Source organism: Hydractinia symbiolongicarpus, chromosome 3 (genome assembly GCF_029227915.1).
Source record: "Hydractinia symbiolongicarpus strain clone_291-10 chromosome 3, HSymV2.1, whole genome shotgun sequence".
Lineage (NCBI taxonomy): Eukaryota > Metazoa > Cnidaria > Hydrozoa > Anthoathecata > Hydractiniidae > Hydractinia > Hydractinia symbiolongicarpus.
Window position 1 is genome coordinate 24,933,733 of NC_079877.1, and position 17,581 is coordinate 24,951,313.

The 17,581-nt window shown below is 37.9% G+C and overlaps 1 protein-coding gene across 1 annotated transcript; it reads left to right on the plus strand.

Moving 5' to 3' along the window:
* The first annotated feature begins 10,390 nt into the window (after window positions 1-10,390).
* On the plus strand, window positions 10,391-17,268 carry LOC130636424 (uncharacterized). Its single transcript, XM_057446146.1, has 3 exons — window positions 10,391-10,565; window positions 11,484-13,250; window positions 15,872-17,268. Exons 2-3 carry the CDS (start codon window positions 13,223-13,225, stop codon window positions 17,179-17,181), a joined length of 1,338 nt encoding a protein of 445 aa, XP_057302129.1. The 5' UTR covers window positions 10,391-10,565; window positions 11,484-13,222; the 3' UTR covers window positions 17,182-17,268.
* Window positions 17,269-17,581: the final 313 nt, after the last annotated feature.

Below are 17,581 nucleotides of genomic sequence, written 5' to 3' on the forward strand. Positions count from 1 at the left end.
CGCGAGGGCCCATCTACCAAATAGTATAATAACCTCGTACCAGCTACGATACGGTCGAGTCTGTACGTCTTTTTGCTCCAAAAGGCATCCGCTGCGCGTCTTCGAGCATTACCGTGCCCTTCTCTCGGCTCCAGGAGGTAGAGGTAAAGGCCATCGTCGGGTAGAGGCTTTTCCTCAGGATATTCCTCGCTTTTCGCAAGCGGTACTTCATCGAGTTTAATGGCCTTTGAAGGTTTTATATCTATCATAGCCGTCTTACTATTGTTCATGCTTTTCACGATATTGTACAAGTGCTTGACCCATGTGGTACTAATGGTATCAGATGCAAGCTACTGGCATCTTGGGGTTTAAAGAGTCTCTCGGCGAGTACCTTGTTGTAGCTTTCAACAAAAGCCGTGAAAGTATGGTGATACTTAGTAGTAGCACGCTTGATCTCAACACCTTTGCTTTCCAACAACTTTGTCACGTCCGATTTAAACTCACTACCATTATCACATTGGAAGATAATCGGATATCGGAGAGGGTTGGCTTTGTAAATATCGCGGAGCATGTCGGCAACTTCACTAGCCTTTTTCGTTCTCAGGGGTCTTGTCTCCTTGTACCTCGAGGCAACGTCAATACCCGTGGGGATATATTTGTACGTACTGCCATACAATTTATCATGCGGCATGTACAAGAGATTGAACTGATGCATTTCGTTTGGTTTCGTTATGGTGAAATGTGGGTAATTGATCTTTTTCGGACCTCGAATATGCCTGAGCCACAGGAGTTGACGAGATAGCCAATGTATGACTTTCTTTTTGGAAAGACCAGATGTTTCAGCGAGTAATTTGATGGCTTTTCGTCCAATCCAGAGATGTTCTGGTTGGTAATATATATGACTTAGCTTTTCAGTCTCATCGGTTGTAACAATATGCTTCATGTTTATTATACATATCAAAAACGTTAATCATTACATGTATTTGTAAGCAGCAAAACCAAAAAGTGTCAATGAACCGAGAATAAATGTGAGCTCACCGTCTTGTTGTCTTTTGCTCGGAGTGTAAAAATCGGATAATTTTGGAGCTCTTTCAACTGTTGCGATGAAATAATTTCTCATACCTTCGTCCAATTCCTTCAGGCTCTGCCCTGCAGCACGCTGTTCATCACGCCTCCTGTTGTATTCTTCAATTTTTGCTTGACGATCCCTTACCCATTGCGCTTGGGCAGCTTGAAGCTTTTTAATCGCTACATCATGATGTTTTCTTTCCTCTTCCCCGTGCCCACTGAGTTTGCTGAACAAAACATTTGACCCACTGAAAGCCAGAGCACTGATCAGTGCACCTCCAGCAAGAACTGCTATAGTTGCCATTTATTTTGTAGACCCAAGGCTTACAAAAACAAATTTTGCTGCACTAATATTCGACACTATGGAATCGACCCTCGAGGATATTCAATTGCGTGTCTTGGATAAGAAAGACGTAGCACCTAATATCTCCATTGCCATCCGCTTTTTTCGTCATATGCAGGGTTGTACCGTCCGATTATATCTGCAGGGGGCGCCCACTACCATGTAGGTCTCGATCAGGTGTTGCCCTGAAATCAATGAATAGCGCATAGCGCTCGGTGAAAAATTGACCTATGGTCACTTCACTATTATGGAACCCAAATAATTCAACGATCTGCTGCAAATGATCCCGAGGGAGCATAGCATGTGAATAAGCTCATTGGGCTCACCTTCCACCGTGATAGAGATCCTCTTGATCTTCTGGTTGTAAAAGCGCTCATTGACACCCGCATAAGCCTTGGATACTCCAGGATCGACGAATAATAGTAATATACCCACCAAGGATTCAGCAGGTGTATCGACTTGGAGATTATAGGATGTATCACATCTTCTTCATTCTTCATAGTCACAAACTTCGACCTTTCGTATGGTAGGGCGAGGCGGCTATATCGCGACATCATAGCGCTCGCCAAATCCTCATTTACTAATTTTTCAAACTCGAGCGAAATGTTAGAGATTTTGTAAGAAGAATCTGCAGCATTGGCTGCTGTGGATCCAGACGCTGGTGTACCGGCATCCTTGATGACCTGATCATATGGTGCAAAATGCAAGACAAATGTCAATCTATCGTGGAGTCCATGTTGATAAAAAGGGAGATCCCTCGTCAATTCGAACATTTTCCCGAGGGCGATACAAAAGGTGTTTCCATAGGCTGCCGCTATAGCCTTCTCTTCCTCGGTTCCAACATGGTCGGACGCTTTTACCTACAACGCACGGATTGTTCCATCATTTGGATTTATGCCCTCCAGGATCAGGTTATTTTCCCGATTGAATTTTGATATCCATAGATCACGATAGACACTGAATACATTATAATCCGCAATATGCTGCACCTCATTCCCATTCAAAGTAATACGTAGGTCACGCACCAGGGCCTTCCCAATATTACTAACGATTGTACGCTTGGTGTTAGTGCCGATCAATTCGATATCAAACAGGAGCCTGATACTCCCAGGAAATATAACATCATCCCGACCCATGTTTGGGATCTCCACATAGAGATCCTCATTCTGACCAATCGTGGACGGTACGTAGCTCACTTTAACCCGCTGCCTCCTGCCTTTGACAGCGAGCATAGTCTTGACTTCCTGATGGGGGTTTAGTCTTCCGAAAGTACTCATTCATTTAGGTGGGCTGGTGGTTGAAATAAATGCCAATTAATCCAACATTCGAGGGGATGACTTTACAGAGGAGGAAGAAATAATTACAGAAGATGATGATGAATTTACCGAGGAGCATAATCTGGGTATTCCAAAAGAGCAGCAGCCAGGTAGGGTTCCGGGTGATGCCATAGAAGCTCATCGGGAAGAAATCAAAAAATCAAAAGTCGACGATCTGTACATACTATTAAGCGAGGAGCTGGGTCAGCCTAATGCGAGGCATTATGACAAATTTGAAGTGGAAGGGAACCGGCTTCTTTATGCTGAAATAAAATTAACGAAGGGAGATGGTGAGTTAAGGGCACCAGAAGCGATAAAAAGAGCCTTGGGTGCTGGTAGATTGCGAGCTATGGTTTCGATGAATACACCACGCCAAACAAGGGTAGTAGGAAGATGGCGCAGGAACTCCTGAATAATATTGATACCATCGAGGACAACCCCGGTGACATCGAGATGCTGTCATTGCTGGAGAATGTTCTCGATGATACAAAGCGCCTGCTGGAGGATACTTCCTTTACCGAAGCCTTCGAAGAACGTGAAAGAAGGGGGCTTAATCGTGAGCTTCAGACTTTACGTGGTAACCTGAAGAATTTAAAGGGAAAAATGATCTTTTATGACTCTCAAATCTCTGAGAGAGAAGCGAAGGTGAAGAGGCTCGAGGCGAAGAAAGGTATACTTGGAGTATCTGAAAAAAATTTGGGACAGGGATCTTGTGAATGCTAAGGATGACCTGGAGAGACTACGCGATCAGAGGGATATTGCCAAGGAAGCCCATGGTTTACTATCTTCCAAGATCCACAACCAACTAAAAAATATCAAGATACTTTGATGAAGATCGGTGGTTATGATACATCCCTACGGGAGAAACTGAACATTTTATTTAGGGAACAAGGTATAACGATTGCTAGTATCGTATCGGCTGTGGGCCATCCATCGTGGTTGCTGTTACAGGTGGTGGTGCACCAGGAGGAAGTGCTGGAGGAGGTGGTGGTAGCAAAGGGTTTGTTCAAAAGCAGCTGGAGAGACTAGGACGGTTCCTCAAATATTTGACAGCCAAAGTAGGTGCCGCTCTTCCCGGAATCATCGGTAGTATCGTATCATTCTTTTTTAGGGTCACTGCAAGAGTCGTGGAGGTTATAGCCAGACACCTTTATTTGGCCATCGCAGGTGCTTTAGGTATCGTTGTGGCCTATGTAGGTAACAGGAAGAATAAGAATCGATGAAAGCGGTGAACGTTATGATAAACCAGGTGGATTACCAGACAACTATGACATCTATTTCTTCAGCCATATAATGGCAATTATCAATGCTACCCCCGCAGTTATAACGATAGCCTTTGTTTTCTCATTAGCAGCAGCCTCCGAGGAGGCTGGTGGGGGATGATGCCCTGATCGTTCAACCTGACGTTGATGCTTCCTTGTGACAGCCGCATGCGGAGCATTAATCTGCGGGTTAACACCGATATTGAAGTATTCTTGACTGATCAGAATTTTTATGTTGAAATTGGCGACATTTCCTATCCTCAAGTTCATATCTGAGGGAATCATGTAGACTCCGTGAGCTACCAAGAAATAGACCTTGGACCTCGCGTATCTGAGTACATTCTCAAACTCCGCAATCTCTCGACCTGTATTTGTAGGTCTAATTACCAGCTGCTCAAAGGTCGTCAAGTAGAGTCGTTGGGCATCGATAGAACTGCCTTGATTACCAATAATTCCTGATCGCGCATTGGCTTGGCTCTCCAGAATCAAATACGCGTAATATCGTACACTTTGGGAAAGTTTCTCTATGCCTATACGGGTAAGTCCTTGAGATGTTTCAATTACCCACCTACTCCATGACCCTTCATCAGAATAACTAGGGCCGCTGCCGGGGAAGTCTTTGCGAGTAGCCTGCCAGCACTAAAGATTGTCTCGTTGCTCCATTCATGCTCGCTACTACTAACCCCGAATTCACGAGCCAGCTGCTGGAATTTTTCCATGTTAAAAGGATTGTTGATGGAATTAAAGCGGGAGGAGCCGGGTAGGGAGATTTCAAGCTCCTCTAAAAATTTTCGAATTTGAAAATACACATGGAATCGATAGACAGCACGCACAAGGGGCAAGAGGGAGTTTAGATGTTGCATGCTGATACCACATGCCGATGTCGAGCAAAAAACAGCGAAATTCAGCTGCGTTGAAGGGGTGATTGTTCCATCTATCAACAGGAAGGTTACTATGGAACACGTAGTCAACAAAGATATCATGAAATTTTAATTTAAATGAGGACCCCGTGGCATCAACAACGATGTAGCATGAGATCCGAGCCCCTAAGCTGCTCCTGATACCTACCATGGCTAGGGTCATATTTTGCCCTTGGGTTGAATGAGTAAATATCCATTGTTTCTTTTAAAGAAACAATGAGGCAACTGTACGTTACAAATATAAGTAAGCCTACGATATTCAACGAATATTTAGAAGATGGTACAATGATCGCGCTCAAATTGATTAGTATTCGACCTACATGGCTTAATCTCTATAGCAACAACGATTTTACAATCCGTAAAGTAGGAACCATTCAGGAAGAGCTTATCAGGATAGAAATCATGAACGGTTTGTATAAAAATGAGGATATAGCGGCCATCGTCAATACCCAGGCACAGGGCAAAGTACAGCTTTTTGTATTAAAAAATGGCATATGCAGGATCTGTGTTCATGAGGAGTATACATTAGTTTTTGGTGAGGTATTACACAAATTATTAGGGTTCACATTTGACCCGCGTAAAAAATATTATCAGAAGGGTGATTACGACGCAGCCTATAAAACAGACGTGTATCAGCGCCTAAGATTAACCTGTCATCAACTAGATGAACGCTATGCTCTGCTCGATGGTAAGAAGTCGAAAACTCTCGCGGTGCTTCAAACAAAAGAAAATACCTGGGGAGATATGCTTACGTGGAATTTTGACACACCCGTGTACCTACTTTTGTGTGGTTCGACGGATAAATTATAGTTCATGCTAACGGATGAGCACAACTATCACAAAAACGTATCATTCGTAGGAATTACTATGCATCTACTTCTACAATAAATGAGTGATATAGCAAAGCTCTATCCAACCTTATCGCCGAGTGCTCCTGATCAAGAAAATGAGGGGCATATTTATAGATTGAAAAAGATAGAGGAAATAGAACAGTTTCTGCGAAGCGAGGTCAAACAACGTGAAAAGCTGTCGAAAAAATTTAGAATGCATGGTACCTGAATCCATTATATGGACCACGGATTACTCGCCATAAGCGTGATCACGAGCGTTGTTGTCATTGGGAGTATGTTATCGTAATCGGAGTTCCCCTAGCAGTGGCAATGGGGGGAATCGCTATAGCTGTTGGATTGGGACAGACTGCCTTAAAGCAAGGGGGTAAAAAGTTGAATTACAAACGCAAAAAGCATGATAGTATAAGATTATTAGCGGAAACGAAGCTGAATAGTATTGTTGATTTGATTAGTAGGGCGATTGAGAATGGAGTGATAAGTGATTATGAATTTTCCCTTATCCTGCAAGAAAAACAAGAATACCTTTTATTGAAAGAACAAATAAGACAACGCACTAAGAAAATTGTGGCGACGATTAACGAGCAAGAAAGGCAGCAGCTTATCGCACAAGGTCGCGACAAGGCGAGGGCTGAGTCTCACCGGTACTGGCGTTAACCATAAAATCACCGTCATATATAATAGTTCGCTTTTGTTTTGCCTACCTCTGATATATTCATCCAGGATTTTCATGGCCGAGATATCTGAGCATGACTTGCAATAAGGCCCAAGAGTTTGTGTTCCAATATTTCTATATTGTACCTTATTAATCACAGCGATAAGATCAGATCTCTTGAGAGTGGAGTAGCCACGAATACCCAGCTCTCTCGCTTCTCTTTTTAAATCGTTCATTGTTTGTTTTGTATACAACATTGCATACAAAAATCTATCGAGTTTTACTATACTACAACGAATGGTTCCTCTTCGTCATCATCAATAATATGCTTAGTTCTTGAATGTTCCACAGGTTTATACTTACATTCCTCGAGCATAACCTGCAAGTAGTGCTTTGATACCTGCTTGTAAATGCTGGATAGTTTTATAGTTATAGTACATTCACAAGCTTGCTTCAACGGTACTGGAGCATCATGAAAATTGGTCGTCACCTCCCCATCCCATTCCTTGACTTTGGTACTTACATAGCGACCATTTTTAACTGGTGGAGCAGTGAAATCATTGCCGTACAGTTTCTCTATCCTAGCCAAGATGCTCTGATATTTCTCCAGCAATTCAGGTGCTTGGTACAAATCAAGTGACATAGTAAGAGATGAACTCTCATCGTAGCGAGAGGCACGGTGCTGTATAGACCCCCAGGTGTTCTGATTAGCAGGGCAGATATCTTATTGTCATTCTTATAGCCTATTACGAATCGTTCAAATTTAAATCTATTGGTGGGGATTACATCACTAAGCACGATGTTTTCGATCTTTACATCCTCGATGTTTAATGCAGTTAGGTTGCTATAAAAATCCCTTGTTTCAATATTATTGCCGTAGAATTTGAACATATCTTTTATAATATCCAAGGCTTAAGGATTTTGACATGGACATGCCCCTCCATTATATATTATATACATCGTGTAATGATGCCAGCATAGCATTCTTCCCTTTATGATTAACCTCCTCCCACACTTACATTTATCGTAGTCATTCAGAGTAATCTCGCATTCGTCGCATTGCTCAATTGTCATACTTTATTTGATAATATTTGCGTCACTGCGTGCCTATACCTATCCGGTACGTAATCAAACAGACCCGGATTGTGCTGGACTACCCCTATACACATATTCAAGGTCTTAAAATAATAGGGAACATACACGAATACCATTGGATCCCTTTCAACCGCTGATTTGCACATATCACGAGTCTTGAAATAGTCTGGTACATACTGGAGCATCCATGGGTTGAAATTCACGTTCCTATTACAGAGTTCCTGATAATGATTCATTATTTATTTTGGATATATTCAAGTACTTGACTCGAAGAACATTTGAATAATGGGGAATTACCATTATTTAAATTCTATCCATCCCGCCATGTATTCCCGCATTTCACACACGTGTTAAATACCGAAGTTCCCTCATTGCATGACCTGACCTGCTTAACCACTGATGAAATATTTTGGCCACCACACCTGTAGCATGTGTATAGGGTTTGCTCCGATGGTTCCTGCACATACTCAGACATTGCCTGGGGTGCAGTAGCCACCCTCGTCCTCGCTTTGTCAAACACAGCATTTGAAAATTTATCAGGCATTCTAATGGGTTTTGTATATGTATATACTCAGGCATAGTCTTAGTCAATATATTTGAATAATTGGGGAATTTCCCTTGATAAGCGTGTGCTAGGGCCCTAGCTACTACGGATATATCGATCTGGCACGTACTCGAGGAGCAGTAGATTGTCACGTACTGCCTCATCACACATTTCCTGTGTCTTAAAATGATCGGGTACGAACATTAGTGTCCATGAATCAGCACGAACTATTCGATCAGGCGTTATGAGATGATCATTAATAGACATCTTATTATTATGCACTAAGATCCATCAGTAAAATTTTTGGCGCGATCGTAATTTTGAATAAGGGGATTTCCCTTACTCATATTCTGTATGCTTTTGCGCATGCGTTGATGACGTCATATTATATATTATTATGTGTTGGTATTTAATGCATATATCATTTCATATTATTATGTGTTGGTTATTGGCATATTATTATTATTATTATTATTATGTGTTGATATCAGTATATGATTTCGTTTTATTCTATTTTGGGATGAGGTGGTGGTGGAAGCGGGGTTTTTGTGATTAAAAGGTGTATGAGGAAAGAAAAGTACCTGTAATCACTCCCTACTACTACTGCAAGAAATGATCATTTATTCATAAAGCTTCTTGTCTCGTGACGCTCGTGCATATTACTTGCGTATACTAAGTTGGCGGCGGGTTGGTGGTTGATTCAGCGTTCCTATCTCTAATTTTTACGGGTTTTGTTGACTATACATTAACCTTACCATACCAATAACGTTATAAAATCCGCAGAAATATGAAAAAATACCTTGAAGTTAAGATTCGTAAAATATTTGTATTAATAAGTCACACTAATAATACAAGCAAAAAATAAATATGCTATAAAGTCCCCTAACGCTTGAAAAACATTTTGAATAATTTTTTCAGAAAATAAACCATTCCCAATTTTACTGAATAATTTTCAAAATTAATACACGTTTCCCGAATTACATTTTTTTTAAAATTTAAGAATTTTGATGTTTTGATTTTAGGATCATATTCAACATCATTCAATTGGTGTGTGTATAAACTTTTAACTTAATTCGACAGGTGAAAGTGCTGTTTTATTGGTATTAATGTTACGGTCAAAATCTTCTTAATTTTGTTTGTTGCTTGTTTGCTGTATGAATTTAAAGATTTCACATTCTATCAAGTTTTGGTTTAGGATTTCAAAAATCACATTTATTTTGTTTGAAAAAGTTTAGAAAAAGCAGTGGTATATCAAAGAAAACTAGTGCGGGAAAGGTTTTATTTTCAGAAAAATTAAAGCTAAGCAAAAGTTACGAAAAGTAATGTACAATTTCTTAAGAGTGTGGTTTAAGTTTGATTTCCAATAACCTAAATTTTGTTGTACAACAGCTGCACAACAGGTGCATAACAGTCACCGTTACAGCTATTTTTGAAACACATGTTTTTGTACAACAGAAACGAAACAAGAGATACTGCACAGCAAATGTTGTAGAGATAGATTTTTTTCTATCTCTGCGACAGTTGCACAACAATTATAGATTTTATTGGAAATCAAGCTTTAGTGAGGATATAAGCAGCTGTTTAAACGTGAAAAGTTGGTCCGGGACACTCCCTTTTCCACAATTAAATGCGAATCCCGAACATTTTTTCAAGTAAAAAGCAAAGTACTGGCAAAGAGGATCTGTAAATGACTGAAGACTTGGTATATCATTTGTTTTTAAATCAGTTTAATAAATTACGGAATAGAGAAAGAGATTCACCTGGATAAATAAGCGAACTTTTCTTTCAATATTATGATTGTTCCTGAATTTACCTAGTTTTTGAGACGTCCATAAACCGTCATTCTAACAATGTGACAAAGGCTCAACTCATGAGTGTTTTAAGTTTAGGACTCGTTAGCTACGAGCATCTAATGTCCCTTAGACTACACCTACCTGGAAGCCCAAGTAAAGCAGGGTTCAGGATTTTTGCTTTTTGTTTTTTGTTTCTTTGGGGGAGTTCAAGCGTGCTAAGCCGACCGTTAGTTTCAGTTAACAATGGGAAAATTCGCGAACATAAACTTTCGCGAATGTGGCCAAAATTTTAAAGCTTTTTTTCTTCGAAGAAAATTCATCTATCAAAACAAAATAACTTACGAAAGAGACGTCATAGCCAGAAGATGAAAAATTGGAAAACAAAACATAAGGGTGGAAAAAACGATCATCTCAATATCTAATACGAATATTGTTAACTAGCTGTAATTAATATATTTCAACTTTGAAAAGAAACACATCTATATCCCTCTGTGATTTTGAAGAAAAATTATATGATATATTTCAAAAACCTATCGTTTTCATAGCTTTTTAAATTATAACTAGTTAATTCAAATATAAGAAAAAAGCCAAATTTTCTAGCAAAAAAACATTTTATTAAAAAATTAAATTTTTACGAAATTAAGTAAGTGGATCTGTACGATGGAAGTTTATGATCCTGCAAACGGCATGATGGAAGGAGGTGAGAATCTGACTATTGCAAATAACCAAAAAAATCAACCAGGTGAGTCTATACAGTGAAACGAACAAAATAAAAAGAGCTGGTAGCCCGCGGATAAATTCATGGCTTCGCCCGTCCTTTATCGCATGTTGTATTTCGGTCGCACATTTTTTTTCGCGGACAGACAAGTAAGCAAAGTAAATCTGCGTACGCGTTTCAAAAAAACCTTAATGCGCACGGCCATTTTTAGAACACAAAATACCGCCATTAGTTTATTAAAAAGCGACAAAAATTTAACCAACGACATTTTTATCAGACAAAAAATATCGCGAGATTATAAAATAAGCAAGGTCCCCACGAAAAAATACACAAATAAATATGTGCATGGTGGAGAAAACTTAATGAAATCAGACACCGCCGTAAAAGACATTTAATTTTCTTACATGTGTGCGAGTCAACATTTCGATCAAACCTAAGTGGTCACGAGTTATGGATAATAAAGAGATAAGATGTAAATAGTTCGACTTCCCTGTGATGCAATGTTTGAAAAAGTTTTCGTCTTATGTCATACTGTCTTTTTCTGTCTCCAGCATTATTCTAACCCGAATACTTACTATACTAAACAGTACTTTTTAATACTTAAACCATCACATTTATTCCGGCGCTTATATTGTATTGAAAGGCATAAAATTCAATTTACTATAAAATCAAAGCTTGTTTAAGTAGCTACACAAAAAAACTTTGTCTGATAACTTATACAATGATCAGATTAGGTGACATTACCAATGCGACCACAAGGCTCCTTTACGCCTATGTCATGGTTGCTGATCAGCCATGACTAAGGTTCAGAAAGACTTTGAAGTGGAGGTAGTATCGGTGCTGTTACAAACACATAAGTTATGGTAGTTTTTTATATCTTCCAATCAGTAAAAAAGCATGACCATTTGAATAATTAAAAATAACTCCTGAGATTTTTTCTAGATCTTCAATTGCTTAAGAGAAAAAAAATTGAAGAAGAAGAGGCCATTGCATGGCATGAGTTTAGACTCTCAAGAAAGCTGTACGTTGAACATAAAATCGACGAATATGTTAATTCTTTCACAGTCCATGGATTAAAAAAGATATTCACTGGTACAAAGATAGAGAAAATGTTCTGGCTCTCAATGCTGACTGGTGGGCTGTTTCTCTCCATCTTCATAGTATACGGATTAATCATCAAATTTTTAAAATATGACGTATACACTGAAATTCGTGCGCAGGTTACCGATCAGAACTTTTTCCCTAGCTTCACCATATGCGAGGACAGACTGCTAAAGAATTCTTATTTTTCTTACTGCGGAGTAGCTCAAAGGTTTAGTCACAAAAATTACAGTAAAATATGCCAGCACAAGAAAGTTAAGCACCCTGATCAAATTTCGATGAAAGAACACAAATACTGGAACAATGGTTTGTTTAACGTCACAAAATGCCTAACATGGGGTGGTAAAGGGTGTATTACCAGTAAATATTTAAAATCATTGACACACTTCAATCATTCGTGTTTTACCTGGAATTATATGGGGAATATGTACGACATTTACAGCCATGTCGATATCGAGTTTAATTTTGTTGGTCCTTCGTACATTTCGAATGTACCAATAATTATAGCTCTCCCCCATGATCATGAAATTCATGAGATTGATGCTACAAAAAAAATTGACCTAGAACCGGAAAAACATTACGAAATCAAACTGGATAAAACCATAATTAAACCATAATTGCCTTTCTGAGTTTGGAAATAGCGAGGTAATGAAAGCAGCTGATTGTGCCTTTCCTTGCGAAGAATTAGATTTAGATAGCATATCCACGTTTCATGAAAGATACCCTGCGTTATCAGAAACTGTTGAAACTTACCACGTAAGCATACAATATCAGCGCGTGGACACGTATAAAATCATGGAAGAGAAGAAAATATATTCGTGGGATCAAATGGCATGTGAAATTGGAGGACTAATAGGCCTTGTTATAGGCGCATCCGTGATATCGTTCGTTGAAATTATGGCTTATTGCCTTCTCGTTTTGTATAACAAATTTATTTGACTGAAGTCAACAGAGATAACACTGGCACAGCAGACTTTACAAATTTGTTTATCAAGTGGTTGAACCTTTTCTGGGTTGATCATTTTAATGATATCCCAGCTATGAACTTTTCGCAACTCTCCTTGAAAGCTTTCGAGTGTTGCAAATCCATACGAAAGAGAAAATTTGAAAATGATTATATTGTAAAACGAGGGTGTCAAATGAATATGTTGTTGTTGATTTTGTTGTTGTTTCTTGAGTTTAGTTTTTCAGACTTCCTGCTTTACCAATGAACTGAATTTGAATTCGTTGTGACCTTTGATCAAATAATAAAAATATTGAAACACATGACTCATATATTAAAACATATGTTAAAGAATTAATTTAATAATTTAATTATTGGAGTATATTATGTATATTTTATGTAAAAATAAGTTAACTACTGTTTCCCCTTTTCTTCCATGTTGTGCCTTTAGAAAGCGCAACCTTTTTTTGTTTATAAAGCTTTGGCAAATTAAAACTCAATACTTTAAAAATTTTAATCATGGGATGGGCTTGTAATAAAGAAAATATGATTGTATTTCTTCTTAGATGCAAAAAGTATGTGAAAGATTTGGCGGGATTGATTTAAGCGTGACTTAAAATAACGACAATTTGAGACCATGAAAAATAGTGAGCCAGGAATTGGTGGTGAGTAGTTGACTGCATGAGTAGCTATATTCCTATCTTTGATTCATTCTTAGGTTGCTTCCCAATAGAGCGTTTATTGGTGCAGTTTCCAGAGTGTTCTACGCCCGGTATTGCCATAAAAGATGGCAGCATTTCTTAAATTTTTATTAGTTGCCACAAAGCCTTTGTTGCGAGGGAAACATCCCAGTGCGCATGTCCAGATTGACGTTGAAAGCTGTGCCCAAGAAAATCTTAACAGAAAGTAGTTTTTATGGGTTAAAGCTAGCTTTTCTCTTCAAAACCATGTAACGCACACACAAAGCGAAAATACTGGCTATAGCTAAAAAACTGGCTTTCTGTTAATTATTTAATATTTGTAAATAATTGTTTCCTTTTCTAAAGAAAAAGTTGAAATAATATCAGTTTTTTCTGCGTACCCTAATATAATTTTATATTGGCCAACTACATTTCAGAAATCACCGTTTTCCTCTGTTTTATTATTGAAGTGCAAATTTAGCTTTAAAACAGTGACGAAAGATTTAGGTGGTATTTAATTGGATCTTTTAAGAAAAAGTCTATTCTGGGTCTTTCATTCCCCAGTTTTAATGTGGCTACTTGTCAACTAGCCATAGGATACCATGCAGCATTAAAATAAAGAAAAGGGGGTGTGAGCAAGAAAAAACACCTAACACGCAAAAAACTCCGAATTGATTAATATACAAATATACATTTTTGATTTCTAGTTTACAAACAATGGATTCACAACCATACGTTTTTCTCACGGCAACCGAGCTTCCAAAAAAAACAAATAAGATACGTAAAAAGCGTAAGGGGAACCACGGAATAAATAAAACGGAGTTTTTTTAATTTGTTGATATTTAGGCATACCTAGCGAGCTAGCGATTTTTCATTGTTAACTTCTTTAAAATAAATCTTAAAAAAAAAATTTTAAGGAGAGAATTTTTTTAGGTTCCTATCATAACAATGTTTGTTTAAAGTTTTCTTTTAATGATAGCTAATCAGAAGTACGTCTTCTTCAATATCTTAGGCTTAGTTAACTGAAAAAGCAAAAGAAATAACGACGCGCTAAAAATATGGAAAAAATAGTACCTTATGTTGTTGGTCAAATATGACAAAAAAGTATAAGATTATATTTGGATAGCTATATTAATCCAATCTTTTTTCTGCATCTATAGCCGGTAAGGGATAAGAAAAACATTTAACAAAACAAGGTCTTTTTCTCACTAGCGATTTCCCTCATCATGGTCTTGGTAATATTTCAAAAAAGTATTTTCCCTGCGTCCCGGGTCCCACCCTCCAGCCTTCCTTGATTTCGCGCAGAAATCAAAAGGTAGAAATCCAAATTGACCGTGCTTTAAGCGCTTTAGTTAGAACGCCATATAACTCTTTCCGCAAAATTACAACGCGTTTCTAGTTGAAAAATGTGTGCTACTTAAATTTCTCTATTTGCTGCTTCTCGCTATGGATTTTATCAAGTTTGATCAATGAGGTTCCTCCTTGGTTTTGATCAATGTGATTGTAACAGTGATGGCATTTCACCACTTTATTTTTTCAGAACAAGATGTAGTTAGTCACAATTACAAATCCCCTGTGAAGTTCATAGTATATCCAAAAACATAGAAATGAAATTCTAAACGCCGCTAATAACACTGTAGTGTTTTTGCTGTATTGATATAGGGGGTTTTAGATTATCAATTGGGCCACGTTTAATTGAATAGAACCATTTTTTGGATAGCCAGCAATTTGGGATTTGGCATCAGTCGGTTCCAACTCACTTATTACACTGCACTTAACTCTGTTTACTCTATACCCTCGACGGAGTCATGCCAGACATAATACAAGTGTGAATCGATCCTTTCTGCTTAACGTTCAGCATGAGAATAGGATTGACATCTTTGACCGTCGTCTGGTTGAGCGAATGATGTGCTCGTACGACTTTTGTAGCTCAAATGAGAGCTTTAAATGCACTAGGAAACCCATTCGTAGGTTCGAGACATAGATTATAAAAATGAGAATTGATCCTTTCTGCTTAACGTTCAGCATGAGAATAGGATTGATATTAGGCGGTTGTATAGTTGAGCGGCAGTTGTGCTTGCACGCCTTTCCTAGCTTAAATGGACGCTTTAAATGCACTAGTAACCCCTTCGCAGGACCCTCATTGATAACAGTTCTATGAGAATTGCAGAGGCTATCCTGGGTAAAAAATTAATGGTAATAATATAGTAAGAAAATATAAGCCCTTGCCCGGTCAAAGCAGTACTGTTCTGATAAAGTTCACAGCGATTTTTGCGTGTTTTTTTACGTTTACTTTAAATTATAAAATATTTCGTTTTATTTTTGCATACGATAAAAAAACACGCGATACTAAGAATGGCAACAAAACTATGTGGCAAATCTTGATTTGATCTAAAACGAAGTATTTTATGATTTAATGTAAACAAAAAGAATATAAATGTCCTGCGGGGACGTTCTGCACAAAAGCAAACTTCGTTTTTAGGGTGAATAACCAATACCTGCCGCAACGCAGAACATCTTTTATAGTGTCAATTTAGCTCCCTAATAAAGTTCACATAAAATAAACTTTGCGCATAGAGATTGAAGAGTATTTTTTTTTACCTTAGGGGCATCAACTGCAAATTTAGTATACAGTTCAGAGGACGACGAAGAAGAAATTAATTTATGGCACGAACACCAATTGGAAAGGAAAGAATATGTTACACAAAAAATAAACGAATACATAGATACTTTCACAGTTCATGGTTTAACAAAAATGTTCACAGGATCAAAAATTGAAAAGGTCTTTTGGTGTATAATGTTATCATTTGGCATTGGTGCATCTGCGCATATTATTTACGGCTTGGTTGTCAAATATTTAAAACATGACGTTTACACAGATATTAGAGAAGTAATCACCTACAAAAATGTCTTTCCAAGCTTAACCTTCTGTGAGAATACGCTCATAATGCAGGCGTATTTTTCTTACTGCGGTGTACCACAAGGGGTTCCACGGAATGATTTAAACGCAGTGTGCAGACGGAATTTCCGTGTTCCTCGTCGCAAACCTAAGTTAGAAACAAATAAATTATGGAGTAATCAGCTATTCTCGGTGTCACAATGCAAAACATGGGAAGGCAAATCATGTCTAAACAACAACCACCTAAAATCTCTAACTCATTTTAGGGACGCTTGTTTTGTTTGGAACTATAAAGGCCAGCTTTATGATCAATACAGTCATGTGGATTTGGAATTTCAATTTTTTAAACCGAAACATTTGAAAGCAATTCCTATTATCATTGCTTTGCCGCACCATCATGATTTCCATGAAATTGACATCACCAATAAAATCGATCTCGTGCCAAAAAAGTTCTACCAAATAAGGCTTGAGAAAACAATAGTGAAACGACTACCATCTCCTTTTCCATCAAACTGCACCAATGAAAAAACGGGAGATATATTTCCCGGCATATATAATCGACGGTCATGCATTGAATCACAAAATTTTATCGAAATGTTCAAAAAATGTGGCGATATTTTTGATTATATCAGGAATTTTATCCCGAACGACGTTATAGTGAAGTATGGAAGGAACCAACCTATTCGTGAAGTTTTAAAATGTTTGACAGGCTATGGTCTTAGTGAAGCAAAGAAATCACTTAAATGCACTTTCCCATGCTACGAGTTGAGTCTAAAAACGTATTCATCGTATCGTGAGAAATACAACCATCGAGATGTTAACGATACCTTTCATGTTAATATTGTGCATGAGAAAGTAGATTCTTACAAAATAATGGAAGAAAAAGAATTGTATCCGTGGGATCAGATGGCAGCTGGAATGGGTGGACTGGTCAGCCTCATCATTGGCACATCTGTGATGTCAATTGTGGAGATTTTGGCCTACATTGCACTCTCAGTATACAAGTGGACAATATAAAGAATCCATTAAATGCCGGAAAATGGACAAGAATGGAAATTTACATTTTAGCCTTTCAGTTAACGAAATAAATCCAAATTATTAGAACTAACCGTTATTTTTGCATTTCACCTTTCAACAATGGAAAATTCAATCAAAGTTATGTAATTTTTTTACGCATAATTTTACGCATATTATAACGATAAGTGTAACCTTTAAAAGTACCATCCCTAAAATCCCTGAAATCTCTAAAATATGATATCATTTCAACTAGGATTTACGAATTTGAGACGGAGGTGATGTTAGAAATGTCTTTTGATGAAAACTTGAAAAATAATAAGAAATCTTTATATCAAATAGCCATACTTTAAAAATTAGATATTTTTTCTGGTGTCTAAATGCACACCGGCTCTTCTAGATC

Bases quoted from the DNA above. Each gene is read 5' to 3' on its own strand.
- LOC130636424 (XM_057446146.1), top strand. From the start codon at position 13,223: ATGAAAAATAGTGAGCCAGGAATTGGTG. The intron at 13,251-15,871 runs GTGAGTAGTTGA...TTTTTACCTTAG, and splicing joins TAGTGAGCCAGGAATTGGTG to GGGCATCAACTGCAAATTTA.